At 39.3% G+C, this 19,166-nt stretch overlaps 1 protein-coding gene across 8 annotated transcripts in view; it reads left to right on the forward strand.

Moving 5' to 3' along the window:
- Positions 1–19,166, forward strand: part of Mapkap1 (MAPK associated protein 1) — a 234,542-nt gene that overhangs the window by 32,959 nt on the left and 182,417 nt on the right. For 6 of the 8 annotated variants that reach the window (XM_057755381.1, XM_057755379.1, XM_057755385.1 and 3 more), the window contains one exon: positions 10,958–11,106. The exons of the other annotated variants lie outside the window; for them this stretch is intronic. In XM_057755381.1, the coding sequence (XP_057611364.1) occupies positions 10,958–11,106 (149 nt within the window). The remainder of the gene's footprint in view (positions 1–10,957; positions 11,107–19,166) is intronic. 8 annotated transcript variants of the gene reach the window in all.

Here is a 19,166-nt window from a genome sequence, read left to right on the forward strand (position 1 = left end):
GCCCAATAATTCTAAGGTTGGCAGTATTAATGGTTGCTACGTGACTAACAGGGTGCACTCGGCACTTCATATTCTTCACTCTATGCAAAGGTGGAGGTGTTTTTACTTATGATTACTTGTGAGACAGGCCAGGGAGACTTGATTAACTTACCAAAGTCACACAGCTAGAAGGTAGAAGCATGGTCGGGCCACACCTCACATCCAGCTTTGTCTTCCTTGATGAACCAGCCACACTATACTTGCTGCTTCTTGTGCAGTGCTTTAATTGGGTTCGGTTTTCTTAGTGACTTCCTCTAAGTGATGCCTATGCAGAACCAGAAATTCCATTGACATGCTGAGCACAGCAGGATACACCTGTCATTCCAGCACTCAGGAGACTGAGGTAGAAGAATCTCAAGTTTAGAGCCAGCCTGGGCTACCATTTCTTTTTCATATATCTTATTGGTTGATTTCTTACAGTTTTCAGTTAATTTATTTTCTTTTCTTAATATGTGCCAAGTTCATGTGAGAAGTTTGCATCTGTGTGTATGCATGTATGCGTGTGTCTTGTGCGTGTGTGTCATTTCTTATTCTTATATATGGAAGCAGGTCTCTTGTCGAACCCAGAGCTTGCTGTTTGTCTCCTGTCTACTGCCATGACATGCTGGGAATAGAAGCTTTTATGTGGATTCTAGGAATCCAAGCTTTGGTCCTTGCATCTGCTTGGTAAGCACTTTATCTGCTGAGCCATCCCCCCATCCCTAGCCTTGCTTTTGATACTTTACAGATCTGGCTGGGCTGCCTCTGTTACAGCTCTCTCCATTATATTTAATATGGCCTAAAGACACTTCGATCCTTCACCTTATTTGTTTTGAAATTCCTGTATCTCAGTGCAGTTACTGTGAATCACCTCTAATGAAGACAAGGGATGGCTTAAGCTCTGTTTCTTGGGCTACCCTTTATTCGCTTTCTTCACTTTGAAATCTTAAACATATAAATAGAAAGAGCGTGAATTGAGCGCCTCTGATGTCTATGCAGCAGTCCATTTCCAACTGGAGAACGGTTTTCAGTGGAGTATTCTCCAGCTTATCCCACCAGCTTTAACTCTGTTGAGAATTTCAGAGTATGCTGGAGAAGTGGATGGCCCCTCCAGCTTCCATTTGTGATCACTCTGTTCATTGTGTATTTTCACAATTTCCTCCTCTCCTTTTCTGTCTATCACACATTTCAGGAACTGACTCTGTGATCATTATTTCTGGAGCAGGTCGTTACCTACAGTTCACCCTGCTCCATGGCTGTTCTGAACAGTTATCGTACACCTGCTGCATCAATGAAGAGAATAATGTCTTTGAATTTTCTGTAGGTGTGGCTCTGTCATCACAGCTTAACACTCTGTTATCCTAAAAGCTTGCTAGAAAAGTGGAGTGAGGAGTTCACTGAGCATCTGCTTGGTAAACTGAACAACACTCTGTTTTATTTTTAAAATATGTCTGTGTGTATCCATATACCTATGCACAGGGGACCAAAGGAGTTGGAACCACCTGGAACTGGAGTTCAAGGTAGTTGTGTGCTACCTGACTGGTGCGCTGAGAGTCAAACTCAAGTCCTCTGTAAGAGCATCATGTGCTCTTAACTGAGCCATTTCTCCAGCCCCTAGTCCTTTGTTTTCACATCTTTCAAACACATGCTCTCTCCTGGGAACAAATGTTCTCTTTAAAGCCTTTTGATCGTCCTTAGGAATTTGGGGTCAGTGCCATTTATTCATTCTTTATCTACTACTTATATTTTGTCAGACTCTTTCACCTGCCCTTATATGTTCCTCAGTAGAAGAATCAACGTGACTCTCATGAGCTCTCTGGCATGCTTTTCTTCCCATTGACTCATGGAGTCGTCAGTGCTGCATTTTCTTCCCTGACTCCTTTCCCCTCCTTCTTCTTTTCTCTTCCCATCCCCTCCCCACATGTCCCCGTGTCTGTCTGTGTGTCTGTCTGTGTGTACATGCACTATGACGTTTATATGAACAGAGAACAATTTGGAGTTGTTTTTCTCTACCATGTAGGATAAAACTCAGGTCAACAGTATTGTCAGCCTTACCACTGAGCCATCTGGCTGGCTCCAGTGTGGCCGTGTCATAGAGGAATTAAAGGTCTCTTGGATGGTGGATGGACTTTGTGACTTAAACCCATATGACATGTTGTAAGGGAATGCTTAGAATAAGACCGTCAGCCAGGCAGTGGTGGTGCACACCTTTAATCCCAACACTTGAGAGTAGCAGAAGTAGGTGGAGCTCTGTCAGTTCCAGGACAGCCAGGGCTACACAGTGACCCCTGACTAGAAAACAAACAAACAAAAAGATCCTCTGGGTATCCTGTGATTCAGATTTCAGGGACTGTCTGGACGCAGTGTTCTCAGTAGTCTGCTTTGTCAAGAGTTATCAAGGTCAGAGAGAAGCTTACACACAGTGTAGGGAGAAACCATTGTTTAGATTTTCATGTTTTTATTGTAAATTTAATTTATGACACGGGTATATGTATTTTAAGTTGATCACAGGATCATTTGTGTGCACAAATAGTTGATAAGTGTATTATTTTGTTATATCTATAAGAGTATTGAGGTTATTTCCAGATGTTTTTATTTCCATTGTAAATAGTGAATTCCTCTTAGCTTTTTAATTTATAGTTATTTATAAATATTTTAAATTATAAAAGAGCTTTTTAAATTTTCTTTGTAAAGAACTTGCTTTTAAAAATATAATTAATAATTGAAGAAATTATTAATTTTCTTTGTCATACATGTTATATATAAACTTTACTTAGTATCATATATAATCTGTTGTCACATTTCTCTGATTACCTCAAACTTTTTGATTTTATTTTCTTTAGATTTGAATCTGAGGTTCATATATTACTTTTATTCATATTTTATTTTCTATTTTTGTATGTGCATGCATGTGTGTGTGCGTGTGTGTGTGTGTGTATGTGTGTGTGTATATATGTGGAGGTCACAGCACAACTTTATGCATTTGATTCTCTCCTTCCACCTTTATGTGAGTTTGGGTTCCAGAGATTGAACATAGCTTGTTAAGCACTGTTGCCCACTGAGCTATCTAGCTAACCTTCACATTCTACTTTCAGTTAAAATGCCCCACTTTCTATTTAATGTATAGGCTCTCTTTAATTTTTTCTGGTAGTTTATTTGTTGAAGAATAATTGTATCCCATTTGTCTTAATGGTAGCTCATGCCTTTAATCCCAACACTCTAGAGGCAGAGGCAGGTGGATCTCTGTGAGTTTGAAGCCAGCCTGGTCTACAGAGCTAGTGGCAGTACAGCAAGAGCTACACAGAAAAATTGTGTCTCAAAATGAATAAAACAAACAAACAAATAAACAAACTGAGACGGCTCAGTGGGTTAGAGCACTAGCTGTTCTTCTAGATAACCCGGGTTCAATTCCCAGCATTCACATGGCAGCTCTCAACTGTTTATAACTCCTATTTCAGGGGATCCAACATCCTCACACAGACATACATGCAGGCAAACGCCAATGTAAATAAAATACAAATAAATAAATTATTAAAAACAAAACAGGCAACGGTAAGTGTCTCTGGCTGTTTTCTATAAACTCAGAGCCAAAAATTGGCTCAGGTTGGAGCTTAACTTTTGGTAAGAGTGATTTCTTTGTGGTGATTTTGGTATCATATTACATCACATCAGGAAACTGCCTGGTGTTTTTTTGTGATTTTAAGAGTCATGATGGAGTCAGGTGTTTGCCCATCCATCATTAAGTTGCTCTCAACATCTTCTCACAGATGGTTTGAGTGGCTGTTGATTCACAGGCTGTAAATAGTGTGTCCTGATTTTATTTACCATTTTAGATCTATTAACTAATTTTTATATATGAAGAATTTTATATAATGTATTTGATTATCTTTAGATACATTTCTACATGTTTGATTTTTTTTTTTTTTATTAACAAATTTCAGCATTACGAGTGTTTTTCCTAAGGTTCTATTTAGGTGGCCAATGAAGGTTTTTTTTTTTTTTCTTTTGTGTCATTATTAACTTGTGGTTGCTTTGTTTGTTTTGAGATGGGGTCTTGCTATGTAGTACATGCTAGTCTTCGTAATGAATTCCTTCATAATAACTATGGTCTTTTCTTTCTTTCTTTCTTTCTTTCTTTCTTTCTTTCTTTCTTTCTTTCTTTCTTTCTTTCTTTCTTTCTTTCTTTCGAATACAGTAGTCTACCTGAATGCATACTTGTACCCCTGAAGAGGGCACCAGATCTCATTATAGATAGTTGTGAGCTACCATGTGGTTGCTGGGAATTGAACTCAGGACCTCTGGAAGAAGAGTCAGTGCTCTTAATCGCTGAGCCATCTCTCCAGCCCCTGATTTTTCTTTTTAAACAAATACTGTTAATTCTTCTTAGTTCCCATTTTTTCCCCCAATCTAGTATCAGAAGTTTCTTCAAGGCATCTTGGTTCTTTTTAGTGGCAAGAGTACTCAGCAGCCACAGACTGAGTGCTGGTGTGGTTTACAGGGTTAGGATTTTCCTTGTAGTTTTGTTAAGGTAATCACAGACAATTAGATTAGTGGTGTAATTGAAATGTAAGTTTTTTGTTTGTTTGCTTTTTTTTTTTTTTTAAAACAAGATCTCACTGTCTTCCTTATAGCCCAGGTTGACCTCAGATCTGTCCTCCTCCCGCAACTGACATGTGTTCCTTTGCCTGGCTAGATATTTGCTGTTTTCATTTTATGCTCTTGTGTCTTTTCTGTTTATTCTAAAAACCTTGACCTTGGATAGAAATGCCAGCATTCCTACCAACAGTGTGATTGCTGAGAAGACTTTAAAGCTTTCTTTGGTTTTTGTCTGTTGGAAAAAAAATACTGTTATGAAATGTACAGCCACATTATCATGGGGTTAAATCATAGTAATTTCTTTCTTTAAAATTAAACCACCAATGCATCATTGTATATAGTCTCTTTCATTCCACTTTTCTCTTGATTTTAGAGATGACACTTTTGATTTGGTAGCTATAGAAACAGTAAGGAATTTTTTTTGTAGGATCTGTTGATGGGTGGAACGCAGGATGTGAGGGAGAAGAGTAGGAACAACTTCCAAGCTTGAGGCATCATGGGATTGAGTTGCCACCTAGAAGGGGAAGGGTGGAGATAGATCAACTTGGGAAAGGCTTGAGAACGTGGTTATGGTTGTGTAAAATAAAAATACCTGGTTGACATCGAGTAGGAAAGTCAGATGTGAAGTTAGTGTGTATGACTATAATATTAGGACCAGAAATATTTAGGAGTCACCAACATATATATTGGATATTTATTAAAGTCTTCATCTATTTTGTATGTGTGTGTGTGTTTGTGTGCGTACATGTGTGCACATGTGTATCATGTGGAAATCAGAGGAAAATTTTCTGCAGTCAATTCTTTTGTTCCACCTCTATATAGGTTCTGGGGATGTAACTCAGGTCCTCAGACTTACATGGCAAGTGCCTTTGCATTATCTTGTCCACCTGCCCTATTTGCTCTTTTCTTCTAAGGCACATTTTATATATAGTAGTTTTCGGGTATTGAGTATACAGTTTGATGACTCTTAACAAATGCATAGACTTATGATTAACACCCCAAGCACATGTGAGGGGTTCTGTTGCTCCTCAGAGTTCCCCCTTCTAGTCCATGTTCCTTGGACGCAGCTATTTTTCCTGCTTTATATTGCCCCAGTTTAGTTTCACCTCTTGTAGAAGGTGGCTCAGGATGCACATGTAGATGGATAAAGAGGGCAGGGCCAAACCCGGAGAATTTTAGTGACCCAGGAAGCTGAGGGGGACTCCACAAGGTGGTTGAGGAGTGGTGGCCTGTGAGAGACTAAAAGCCAGATCAGGTGGAATCCTAGAAAACCAGTGAGAACAGTATTTAAAAGTGAGGAAGTACAATTATTTCAAAGGCTGCAGAAGGTCTGAAGGATGATTAAAATTGAGCTAGAGTCATGAGAAAGGTGTTTCTTTGTTATGTTTGTTTGTTTGTTTGATTAATTGGATGTGTTTGATTGATAAGAAGGACGACACAGCAGGACGATATAGGGACATTTCAGGAGCAGAGAAATGGACCAGTAACTAGGAAGAAGGGCTTGGGTTTTCTTTTTTTAATGAGCAGTACCATATATAATGCCAGGACTAACTGAAAGTGGAAGGAAGAATGAAGGAAACATTGAGGAGTGGCAAAGGGGGCATGCGTTTTGTGTACAAGGGAGGAACCAGACTGAGAGAGGGGCGCTTCCATGGTTCAAGGAACAAAGACAGGAAGATGTGCAGGTGAGAGCTTGTTTCCATTTCGCCATGGCACAGAGAGTTAGAGAGGAGGCATTGTTAGACTACAGTGAAAATTAGTCTGAACAGAAGGAGCTAGTACATCATTGCCTCACACATAACTCTATTGGAAACACGCTCAGTAAGTTACTCTTGAAGTGTAAGTTCTTTAGGTGTGCGTTGATAGACCTAATCACTGTTTTGTTACTTTGAAGACACAGCTTGACCAAGGCATTCTTATACAAGAAAGTATTTATGTGGGACTTTCTTATAGTTTCAAAGAGTACAAATATCTCACAACATTTCCCCTCTTTTTGTCTAAATAGAAAGGAAAGATTTTCTCTAAAATATAGTAAAAGTATATACAATAAGAATAATTATCAGGTAGAAATCACATTCACATTGTTTAGTCCATATGTATTTGCAAATTCATAAAAAGTACTGTATTATCTGTCCTATCGTAGTGAGTCCAAAGTTTTATACCTAAACCACTTTCTATCATAACTTATATTTACCATCCTAAAATTATCTTTTTAGACCTTAAAATATCTTCTTAGATAACAACTTAAACTTTTATGTTTCTCAACCTTAAAAACTACATGTTTTATGTAAGTTTCTTTTCTGAATTTGGTAACAAGGAAAAGTATAACAATAACTATCTCTTCTTCAACTCCATTAGAGACCCGATATGGATATAATATTACCTGAGTAAACACAAAGTGTTGAACAAACAACCTCTAAAACTATAGAAATGACAGACGTCTGGCTGCCTGTTTCCTGGCTGAGTTACCCAAATTTCCTTTGTAACACTGGGACATCCATCCTTGGTCCACAGGCCTAGAGTATCTGACAGACTTTTCTGTGATGCATATATTTTGACTGTTCTACCTTGTTTTGGCAAAAGTAGGTAGTTGTTTCCTTTTGTGTCCTGTTTGTCCAGTTTAGACAGCATATTGTCAGCAGTTCAGCTGAGGCAAGGTCTGTTTCTTGCTCGGTGGCTTACTTTGCCACAGTAAAAGCAAACTTCATATGGAGGTTCTTTGATGCCCATCATCCTTTTTTGAAGTAAATTGGTGCTACCAGGAGCAGACATGTCTCACTGTCATGAAAAGCCGTATGTTATTAAAACACTTTAAGTGCCATATTCTGTAGGTCTTTGAAGTGTTTGAAGATCATCTGTTTATCTAAAATATGCTTCTGTATGACCTTGAAAACATACCTAACGTGACTACAAGTTTGATTGTTATAGATGACTATTAACCTACAGTTCTTAATTATCCTAAGTGGTTTATAATAGTAACTTTTAAGTACTAGAACTTTATGTCACAGTTTTAAATGAGTAGCATAGGCACAATACCTTAAACAAGAGTAGAAACATATGTACAGTATAACAAAAATAGCCTTAAATTTGTATCAATATACAAAAATCCATACCAGTGTAAAGTATCTGAGACTAGTGGTTATTCAAAAGTAGACTCAACAATCTACCCTTTTATTCCATCATTCTATATCCCCACTTTTTCCCTTCAGAAAGAGATTCCTGAATCTAATTTTCAGTTTTTTCCTGATCATTACCAGTAACAACTTATAACCAACACCTCTAAATGATGACAAACATCCAGAACACACTGAATGACCAAAAATCACCCACCCTATCTCTTGGGAATGTGGGCATCATGTTCTCTAGACCACTTCCTGTTATCTGGGGTCGATGGCATCTTTAGAGGATCCTGGGAAGATTGAGATAATGATCAAGTCCTGGGAGAGTTATTTATTGCCCAGTCTCAGTGTGATGGGAAAGTGCAAGGCTTATCTGAAGTTTTAACTGGATAGTCTGAGGCTAGACTATCTCAGCTATCAGCTTTGAAGTTATTCTGGATATATAATTTTGAGAAAACTGCAACAGAGGCATTTTGAGAGGATGGATCACCTGGGCTATTTGTCTTGATTGATGTCTAGTCCTATTTTTTCCGGAAAACACATAAATTTTTAAAGAATACATACACACACATACTAACAGAAGTATGGAATATGTAATGTGTACAAGTCTGCCAAAGATGAAAGAATGGCATGTAATAATAAGTCATGAGGACTCTGTGGCCAACAATATTTATCATGTTTCATCTGGTCTCAGAGCTCTTCCCATAGTATAGGGATCACCTGTCCTGTAGTCTTTCTTAGTTTCTTTTTTCATGTCCATGGTCAAGATTTTTCAGGAGGTCTCCTCTAATTAAATTTGATCTTCATTAATTTTGAAGAGAACCATAACTTTTGTTTCTGTGTAAACAAAGGCATAACCTTTCTTCCAATGCAAAGTATTTTTTGACTTCCATTCTGAAGTGAAGACGTTCTTAAAATATATAGGTTGGTTTCGTTTAGCAGTTTCCATAATCCAGTGTCTCTCAGCAGCTGTTCTTTTTGGTCATTAGCATTTAAGAAATTCAAAGTCAGCAAGGCACACTATACAGGATCCAGATACCCTGTGTATTTCCCATCTTTATGTGGCCTTTTCCCTTTATATTGCTTTACTTTCTCTTTAAAGACTTTATTATTTTTAAACCTTATTTTTCTATGATTGTCTATAAACCTTTTCCTTTCTTCAGCATCTAAGCACATTTTTAAGCATACTATATCTCTTCAGAGGTTTTCTCCATCAGGACCCGACTTTCTGCATGTTTGCAGTGTTCTCTGACCGCTTGAGTCAAATTTTAAATGGCTAAGTGTAGCAGACTTTTTTGGACCACCAACCAGCCTTTAGATCATGGCACAGAGACTAATTATTAATTATGAATGCTCGACCTTAGCTTAGGCTTGTTTCTAACTAGCTGTTACAACTTAAATTAACCCTTAACCCATTTCTTTTAATCTACACACTGTTATGTACCTGTGGCTTTTACCTCTCCTCCTGCATATCCTACTTTCTCTGCACTGGACTGATGACTTCACCTTTCTTCTTCCTCGAGATTGCTCTGTCCCAGTCCTGCCTAACCTCCTATATAGTCCTGCCTAACTCTTGGCCATTCAACTCTTTATTAAACCAGTCATTGTGGCACATCTTCATACAGTGTAAAGGAGTATTCCACAACAGCTAAGTGGTAACTAGGTCCTCCACCTGTGTGGGTCTGTTTAGCAGATGGCCTAGCAACTGATTCTACCCCCTTCTTATTGGTAAGAATGGAGACTCACACCTGCAGGCATGGCCTGGTGCCAGTCTGTCTGCCCAGCTCTGGGAAGTTTCTGGGTTCACGCTATGGTAGGTAGTTCTACCTGATCTCTCGCCATTGACTAGTGCTCTGCCCCATGCTTATAAACCCCATTCAAGTGTTCGGTTGCAGGGGCTCTCAAAAGAGCCGTGCCTGTGTATGCTGCAAGCACCTAGCCTATGCAGAACTTTTCTCTTTTTCAGCTTTCTCAGTCCCTATGTGGATTTATATGCCTCAAGTTGAATACCAAATGTAGGCAGATTTTTCTTTTGGCCGTCAGCTCACAAATAACACAGACTTCTTATTAATTATGAAAGTTTGGCCTTTAGCTTAGGCTTATTCCCAACTAGCTCTTAAAATTTAAATTGACCCATTTATATTAATCTGTTGCATGGCGTTACCTCTTTCATCTTGCACCTCCTGTTTCTTCTGTGTCTGGCTGAAGATTCTGCTTTTCCCGTCTTTCCCCAGAAATCCTGCTTATACCCCCTGACTAGCAATTGTCTATTTAACCTTTTATTACATCAATCACAGCAATACTGCTTCCCACAGTGTACAAATATCCCATAACATATGATGGTCCCCATGTACTTGCCATCTACTTACCACTTTGTTGGATGTTCAGGTGAATTTTGAGAACTAAATGATCTTCATGAAGATGTGGAACTGTCTTGATTCAGTGATAAATAAGAACTGAAGATTCTGATTTGATATGATTTATTTTTAATCACTTCAATCATTATTCATTATTTTATGCAGCAAGTTTTATTGAGTATGTGATGTGTTCATTTGTGTCTCTCTTAGTGTCGATCCCAGTCCTGGGGTTTACCTGGTTGCTCGAGTTAGGCCTAACCAGAATATTCCAAGCTAGTTTTTCATGTTGACTGAATTGGTACTACTACCACCCTCTTCACAGGCTTGTAACAAAGATTTAATAAGCTGTGTTGGCATGCACAGTGAATGCTAATTCTTTTTTCTCTTTTTCCTCATGCCTGTTTTTCTCAAGATTTTATGCTGGGTGCCATTGGAAAGTGGGAAAGGACCTTGCCCTTAATGATCTGGAAGTCTAAAATCGTATAGTAGTAGGGCATGAGAGAGCTCGCTGAGGTTTTCCAGATTGACACACCCAGAGAGGTGGAATTCAGTAGACACTGGTATCATATAGCAGTGGCTGCTGCTGAGGCCTGGGTACCCAGCTGTGAACGCTCTCCTTAGGATGGCTGTTCTGCGGCAGTGACTCTTCCTTTCAATCGTCCTGGCCTGTGTGTCTCTATGTGCACTCATCTCTTGCTGTGCACAAACCCAAGTATGTGTCGGAGTTCCGTTTACTTCAGCCGCAGCATCTTCCTCCACATGCCATCTTTAGGATCCAGAGGAAGATTTTAGGAAAAGTGGACAAATTGTCTTCTGTACATAGTAACAAAGATTTTTTTTTTTTTTTTTAATCCTTTTCTATCTCAGCCCAGGAGTTAAAGTCACTGTTTGAAAAAAAATCCCTCAAAGAGAAGCCTCCAAGTTCGGGCAAGCAGTCCATATTGTCGGTACGCCTGGAGCAGTGTCCTCTGCAGCTGAATAACCCCTTTAATGAGTATTCCAAGTTTGATGGCAAGGTATGTTTAAAATAAAGAGGCTGTGTCCCTTTTACGAGACGGAGGGACTTATTGATATCATCATGATCATCATTATTATTAGATTTAGGTTTTAAAAGTGCCTCAGTATTGTAGAACACCACATTTCCTAAGACCTTAGATATAAAAGGTAAGAACGTGGGCCCATTGTTTCCATAGTAATATTTAGGAGGGCTAACACAGAAGTCTTGAGCTCTCTCATTCTTTTCTTCTCTGTATTTACAGTCTAGGACTGCTTCAATTCTCCTAGATAACATATTTTTGCACACATATAATTATATATATTAAGCTGAGTGTGGTGGTACAGACCTACAGCCCTAACACTTAGTGTGCCAGAGCAAAGGATGGTGAGTTTGGAGCCAGCCTGTGCTACATAGCAAGAACTTGTCTCTCAAACCCAATAAAAATAAGCCTCTCTTTCTTTCTAATGTATATAATCTACAGTGCATATATGTGGGTAGGAGCAAAGGGAGGTTTGTGTGTACCTATTTATTTACCTGTTTCATCACCTTGTACTTGAGAGTTTGGGCTGGGTGGACTGATGAAGCAGTTGTGTTGGAAAAGACTTAGAAGTGGCTCTGGGAGGTGGTTTGTATTGTCCTGTCTGCTGTCCACAACTGTAGAAATTGTGAGGTCTCCTTTCAGAATTCCAGGCCATTGTATTTTGGTCTTTTACTGTTGGGTGTCTTGTTGGATGCTGCCATTGTGGGTGATTTTTATTTTTCCCATTTGTAGTAACAGTTTCCTTTTATAAAATTAAAGTATGTTTATTTTCCTTCTAGAAAAATGGCCACTGTTTCAGGAGGAGCCTGGTTCTGTTATCAGCCTCAGTTCTGAGCTGAGCAGAGCCCTTTTTAGGAGACAGTTGATTTTTTAATTTATTACCACTGTGTTCGCTGCCTGGCTGTCATATGGGGGTGCTGAGTGATAGTTTGCTGCCTCGAGGGGTCACATGCAATTTATCTTATTTCAACACTGTTGCAATTAATAAGTGGCAGTGCTTTGCATTTTCCTCCTCACACACTAGTTTTGTCAGTTATTGAGCAGAGAGAGCTTTCTCTCCAGAAACATCTTAGACTCTTCTTCTGGATTCCATAGGTGGGAAGTCAGCAAGTAGTCATTGGCAGTAAGGCTGTTGCTATCAGTGAGGGTGGACAACAGGAAACAAAACACATTAGTAACATCCTGGCCCTCAGATGCTCAAGAGCTCCCCCAGAAAACTCCTGGAGCACTGTCAGTCACTTCCAGGTTGCATTGCTCTCAACTTGTCTTTAGTCAGCCCAAGCTATGCAGTGCTGTGGAATGTAGGGAAAAGAAGGCAGGCTCCCCGGGACCTGGACTGTCTCCAGCTGCACTGCAGAGGATTCATTTAGGTGTGTGAGAAGCTAGCCTCAGCTGGGACGTGACTGGAAGTTACTTGCCTCTGTAGCTGGTATAGTCTCATTGTTGAATGATGAGGTTGATCGAATAATTAATATGTGATTCCATGCCAACAAACAGCTCAGACTGTAAAAAAACAATTCTTTCTAGAATTTCCCTTTTACCATTAGCTTGGGTTTCGATTTGTCTGAGAGTTGTGAACATTGTGTGGTAAATGTAGCTAACTTCCGAAGCCTGGGAAGGCAATAAAAGCAATTACAAAAAAGCCATTTTCTCAGTCCTACCAGCATTTTTTGTTAAATGTGTGTTTACATTTAAGTTGCCCTATGCTTTATCTTTGTGAACCTTTTGGTAATCTGTAGAAAGTGAGCATTGATTAAGAAGGATTTATACATCAATAAGTCTATCTCACAATGCCTGCTATTTTATTATTACCCCATATATTACAATGCTAAAATACAATTAAACCCTTGTTTTCATCTATTATTTAAAAATGATGCATTTGACAGATACAAAATGAAAGTGGCTAATATTTGAAAGATATTGTACCGTACATATTAAATCAGTTTTTATCTTTGTGAAAGGCATCAATATGATAGTCAATGGCATCTCAGTGATTAATAGAGAATTATACTTGAGTCAAGCCTTTTTGTAACCTAGAAATTAAAATGACTATTCAAATAACACCTCAAAATGATCAAATTAGCATTTTGTGATTGCATAATAATGGGATTGTAGTAGTGCTAACTGTGCCATGGCTGCCTCCAGAGTTGAGATTGTGTCAACCCCCAGATAATAAAGCCTTTCTGTGCCAGTCGACTTTAATCATTTCCAGATTGATTCTTCCTGTAAATCATTTGACATTCAGTACTAAATTTTTGTTACTGTTGTAACTTAAAATTATTTTACTTTTATTCAGCTCATATTTAAGAAATGAAATGAATAGTTTGTCTTAATGATTTGTCATCTTGTTATTGGGACTACATGTTTTTGCCTCAAATATAAGGGTTTTCCATGTATTTAAAAACTATATGTAATACACTTACATGTATATATACACACACACACGCACACACACATATATGTATATATATACATGTATGTATGTATTTGCAAAGAAATTTTAAGACCACTAAAATCTATTCAGTATTTTGTTTTGTTTTTCTTTTTACAAATATTCATGGATGCTGTCCTTGGGAATAGTGCTTGCCTTATTTACATAATTAACTGAGTTGCTTAGGTCTCTTGGGCAAATGGTACATAATTGGGGAGAGAAGGGGACAGGAAGAGTTTGGGGTCTAATTAAATATGCTAAAAACCTACTTAATTATGTATTTCCTCAAGAGACTAGTGGCTGTGCAGTCCTCCTTAAGATGTTACTGTGTTGGCTTGGAAGAAAGGATTTGTTTTGGGTATGGAACAACAGTCTCATGGTAGTTATGCAAGCATAGCTAGTGTCTTTAATAGTTTTGCAGACTTGGGTCATTGGTTTTAGTGAGCCTAAGGGTGAGTATCTCTTTGAATTTTTCCTAAATTAAAATATTTTCAAATTATTTTTGGTTCCTATAGTTGGCTAATAATAATGTATTAAAATATTTTTGAGGTTAATATAATTTTAGAGTATGGAATTGGGAGATTTGTACTTGGTTAGGATTTTTTTGTTAGTTTGGAGGGAGGGACGTGTCAGGCTTACACTGTTTGTATTATTTCTTTGGCAAATAGATGATGCTGTCTGACTTGGATTGAATCTTGAGCATTTGAGGGGAGTTCAGGGCAGACTGCGAGGAGCTGTAGGTAATGTTTGTCTGAAGAGGTCCAATCCAGCTCAGCATCTGCATGAAGTCTTTTTTGTTTGTTGGTGGGCATGTGTGGGTGAAAGGAGAGGAACATCTTGAGTGTGGACTCTGGGCCTCCTGTCTACCAGACAGGCATTCTACCACTAAGCTACAGCCACTGTTAGAAACAACCTCTGGAGAAAGCTTTTTCATAAAACACAACCTCTGGTGTAGGTTGAGATCAGAAACTTTGTACTCCAGTTCTGATTTTACTCTGTGGAGAAGTGCTTCCAGATGCTTGAAGATGATGAAGGTGGGCTCTGGGCTGGGGGCAGGCACTGGATTAAGTTCCCTGGAGATGCTGTGTCATGCCCCACCACAGTGTTGGAGATTGGCCCAGGCCAGGGTCTCTTACCCATGCGTGCTAAGCAAATGGTCGACCACTGGGCTGAATCCCAAGCTCCAACTGTTTAGAGATGTGGACTAAGGCAGGTGTGGTGGCACACCCTTTTAACCCCAGTACTCAAGAGGTGGGCCCTTATTTATTTACATATTTGTTTACTTATTTATTGGGAAGGTAATAGCTACTAAGAATCAGAAGGATAGTTGGGCATTAGCAATTGCTGGGCAGTTGTAATAAACCATTAGGTATCCTACCTAGTGTGACATAGCTAAATACTATTCCCCAAATGTGAGGTGGGTGTTTGCCTTGACAAGGGCTTGAAAAGCAAAAGAGGTCTGGTTCCCACCAACAGCTGTGACTTTGATTGTGTTAACTTGTTAGAAAGTAGCCACTCCTCCAGTAGAAACTGAACAGGAAACTGCAGAGTGTGGGGGAGGGGATAATTCACGAGTGCTAATTGCTTGGCTGTTAATTTTCATAAGTGTTGATAGAAGCAGTTCCTTAAATTAAACTTTGTTTAAAATGTATCAGGGGAAATATTCCACAATGTCGAGCCTGAAGTGAAAATTAATATGAATGCCGTGGCAATTAACACATACTGGTTAATAGCTTTTAGCAGCATTTTGGGATGATAGTCCTTAAATACATTTTTGCATGCTGCTCTTGTTCAGCATTGTTCTAGTCGGATGTCTGGATAATTATGAACCAGTGTTTTCTACAATCATTGGCATTAAATAGCTCTCTTCAGAGAAAGTCACTTGAAACTTTTACAGGAAAGAATGATGTCACAAGAAAATGTTACACACTTCGAAAAGGTCAATGAATTGAAACCATGTATTTAAAAAACAGCTGGATTAGCCAGATGGTTTAGTGTTAGTGATTAAGAGCACTGGCTGTGCTGGGTGGTGGTAGTGCACACCTTTAACTAAGCACTCGGGAGGCAGAGACAGGCAAATCTCAGCAAGTTCCAGGACTGCCAGAACTTTTATATAGAGAAACCTTGTCTTGGGGCCGGGGTGGGGTGGGGTGGAGAATAAAGCTGTTTCGGCCTATGGCAGGGCAGAATATAGCCAGGCTGGAAGAGTTATAGAGAAAGAGTAGGTAGAGTCAAGGAGATGCCATGTATTACTGCCGAAGGAGACGGATATGCTGGAACAACCCTGCCTGGTAAGCCAGAGCCTTGTGGCAATACACAGATTAATAGAAATGGGTTAATTTAAGATGTAAGAGTTACTTAATAAGAAGCCTGAACTAATAAGCCAAACAGTGTTGTAATTAATATATTTTCTGTGTGATTATTTGGGTCTAAGAAGTTGGGAAATGAAAGAGCAGTCTCTGTCTACACTGTCTGCTCTTGCAGAGGAACTGAGGACCAAGTTTCCATTTTTAGTACCCATAATGGCAGCTTACAACCGTCCATATCTCCAGTTTCTGGAGTGCGCATATATATATATATATGCATGTAAAACACCCATATGCATAAAATAAAAATAAATGCTAAGAACAAAAGCAGCCATAGAATAAAGTGCTTCTCATCTGAACTTGGAAAACTTGCTATTATCATGGGAATGAGTCCTTCTAATATTTTAAACTATTTTAGCTTCATAATATGTTCTAAAGTCATGATTGTTTAGGTGTTTAGTGTTGGCTGTCCTTTTCTCCAACAGTGGCCTTAATTAAGAGCCTTCTGTCTTTCTTCCTCTATCTGCCCAAAGTAGCAAGCCCACCTCCCTCTCCACCCCTCGGGAAATAGAGTAGCTGAGAATGCAGTTGGCTGCATTGTTCTTTTCTCACGTGCAAATATGGGATGACTTAGGGGGTTTTGTTTTGGAGACATGTTGCTCTTTCATTGACTTTATTCTGCACTCTATCAGTCTATCTATTATCTATCTATCTATCTATCTATCTATCTATCTATCTATCTATCTATCTATCTATCATCTGTCTATGTATCATTTATTTATCTATCTATCCATCTGTCATGTATCTACCTATTATTTATTTTTTGAGGCATGTTCTCTTTTTCTGGCAGTCCTGAAACTTACTATATAGACCAGGTTGACCTTGAGCAGAAATCCATCTGCCTATGTCTTCTGATTGCTGAGACTAAAGATGTGCTATCACACCTGGCTTTATATACTACTTTAAAAAATTAATGAAGAATAAAGCACCAGCATGACAGCCGTGACTATTCACTTAGCTTATTCCTGTGATTGTATTTTGCCAGCCTTCCTCTTTATAGACAGAATTTGTTAGTCTGTTCCTTAAAACAAGGTGTGAGTTATTCTTTTCCTTTCCTACTTTATGGTGTAATGATACTTTCACAGGAATCAGCTTCAGTAGTCATCTTTTGATGAGATATTTTCAATTTATCATTCTTTTGCCTCAGTCTCTCAAGTACTGGGCATATACAAGCACCCATGCTTGTGCTTATGTTCATAAAACAAAGTATTGTGAGGATTCAGTGGAGATGGTGTATGCCTAGCAAAGTGCCTGGTCATGGCTGGTGCTAAGAGATGCTTAGTTTACTTTCCCCTTGCCTTACTGCCTTTCATTTATTGTCGTGTAGAGGTTTTAGTATGTAGCAGTCTGGATAGTGGTGAGCACATAGACCTGACTTCTGATGTGATAGGGTATCACACCTGACTCATACTATAGCCACCAGTACAACAAGGAGATGTATTTCTGTAGGGTTGTCTTAATAAAGGGCACAGGCAGGTTTGTACAGATGATGTAAGGAAGACGGTTTTCAGGTTGGAACTCCGGGTTTGAGGTAGCAGGAGGTATAAGGTGAGACTACTGAGTAAGGCAGTGGGTGGCTGAGAGACTGTTCTCTTTAACCTAGGAGCACTGAGAAGTCTTGAACAGGTTCAGATGGAGCCATGAGGTAAGCTGATTGTGGGGGGCAGGGACGGAGGCTGTTTTGTTAAAGCCCATGTGCCAAGCAGGTGTTCTGCCACTGAGCCTTATAACCACAGCCCTTCAGATTTGTGTATCCAAATGGTCAATAGCATATACTTGAGCAGGGTCTGTGAGGATAAAGAGACCAATCAAGAAAAATTTCACTATGGCGAGAGATGAGTGGGCGCGGGTAATGGGCTTAATTTACAATGGAATTGGAGTAGGCAAATTCAAATTATATCTCATATATAAAAATGGTTATAACTTGATGGTTAGTGTATAGGGAGATATAGCTATATCACTTAAGAAAATATGTTGATAGTAATTCTTAAAGGGTAGTGAACTAAGAAGTTCAGCATGGATATGTTTCTGGCCTAACAAGGTTACTGTTGAAACACTACCGTCTCCTTAATTCATTACCAGGTTAGTAGAGGAAGTGTGTCTGGAATGTATTCTTAGCTTTGAGGTACCAAGGAAAGCCTGGGAAACAGCCCTTACTTGTAGGAGTGCTGACAGTTGATGATGACCATTCTTTTTTTTTTTTTTTTTTTTTTTTTGGTTTTTCGAGACAGGGTTTCTCTGTGGTTTTGGAGCCTGTCCTGGAACTAGCTCTGTAGACCAGGCTGGTCTCGAACTCACAGAGATCCTCTGCCTCCCGAGTGCTGGGATTAAAGGCGTGCGCCACCATCGCCCGGCAATGATGACCATTCTTGCTCAGCATGGATTGCCGTAGGTTTTCTTGTTCCTCAAAGATCTAGGCCTTGACTTACTAATGTGAACATACTAATGCCAGCTTCAGATCCCCAGCCAGAACAGAATTCAGAGAGCTCAGTCGTTGCTCTTTCTGTCGAGGTGTTCCAGCTTGAACTTGTTGGCTCAGGTGACATTTCTTCCTCAGCTTCCTACTGCACACACATTACTATGTGTTAATTAGGCACGCACTACTGCACTCTGGTTAGTTTTCATTCTTTAATTTTTTTTTTTTTTTTTTTTTTTTTGGTTTTTCGAGACAGGGTTTCTCTGTGGTTTTGGAGCCTGTCCTGGAACCAGCTCTGTAGACCAGGCTGGTCTCGAACTCACAGAGATCCGCCTGCCTCTGCCTCCCGAGTGCTGGGATTAAAGGCATTCTTTAATTTTTTCTTTTATATTTTGAGATTATACTATAATCACATTGCCATCCCCCTCACCTTTTTTTTTGGCTTATTGAGACAGGTTTTTCTGTGTATCCTTGGCTGTCCTAGAACTCTCTTTGTAGACCAGGCTGGCCTCAAACTCATAAAAATCCACCTGCTTTTGCCTCTCGAGTGCTGGCAATAGAGGCATGCACCACTACAACTGGGTAGTTTTCTTTATGTTAACAAAAGTTGAGTTCTAGGGCCAGAAGACGTGTTAGCTGTGACTGTGCCATTCTTTTCTCTGGGGTCTTTACATGTCATTTCTTACCCGTGAGCCTTGGTTTCTGCCTGTTTGTAAGGTTCGGTAGTTCCCTATGATGGACAGTAGTATCATGTGGAGGATTGTAAATAAGAAATCTTGAACTCTTGATACTCTGGTATGTGGCATGTGCTATGTGTTGTGGTTCA

The sequence above is a fragment of the Chionomys nivalis genome, chromosome 22 (assembly GCF_950005125.1).
Source record: "Chionomys nivalis chromosome 22, mChiNiv1.1, whole genome shotgun sequence".
In the NCBI taxonomy this organism is placed as follows: Eukaryota; Metazoa; Chordata; class Mammalia; order Rodentia; family Cricetidae; genus Chionomys; species Chionomys nivalis.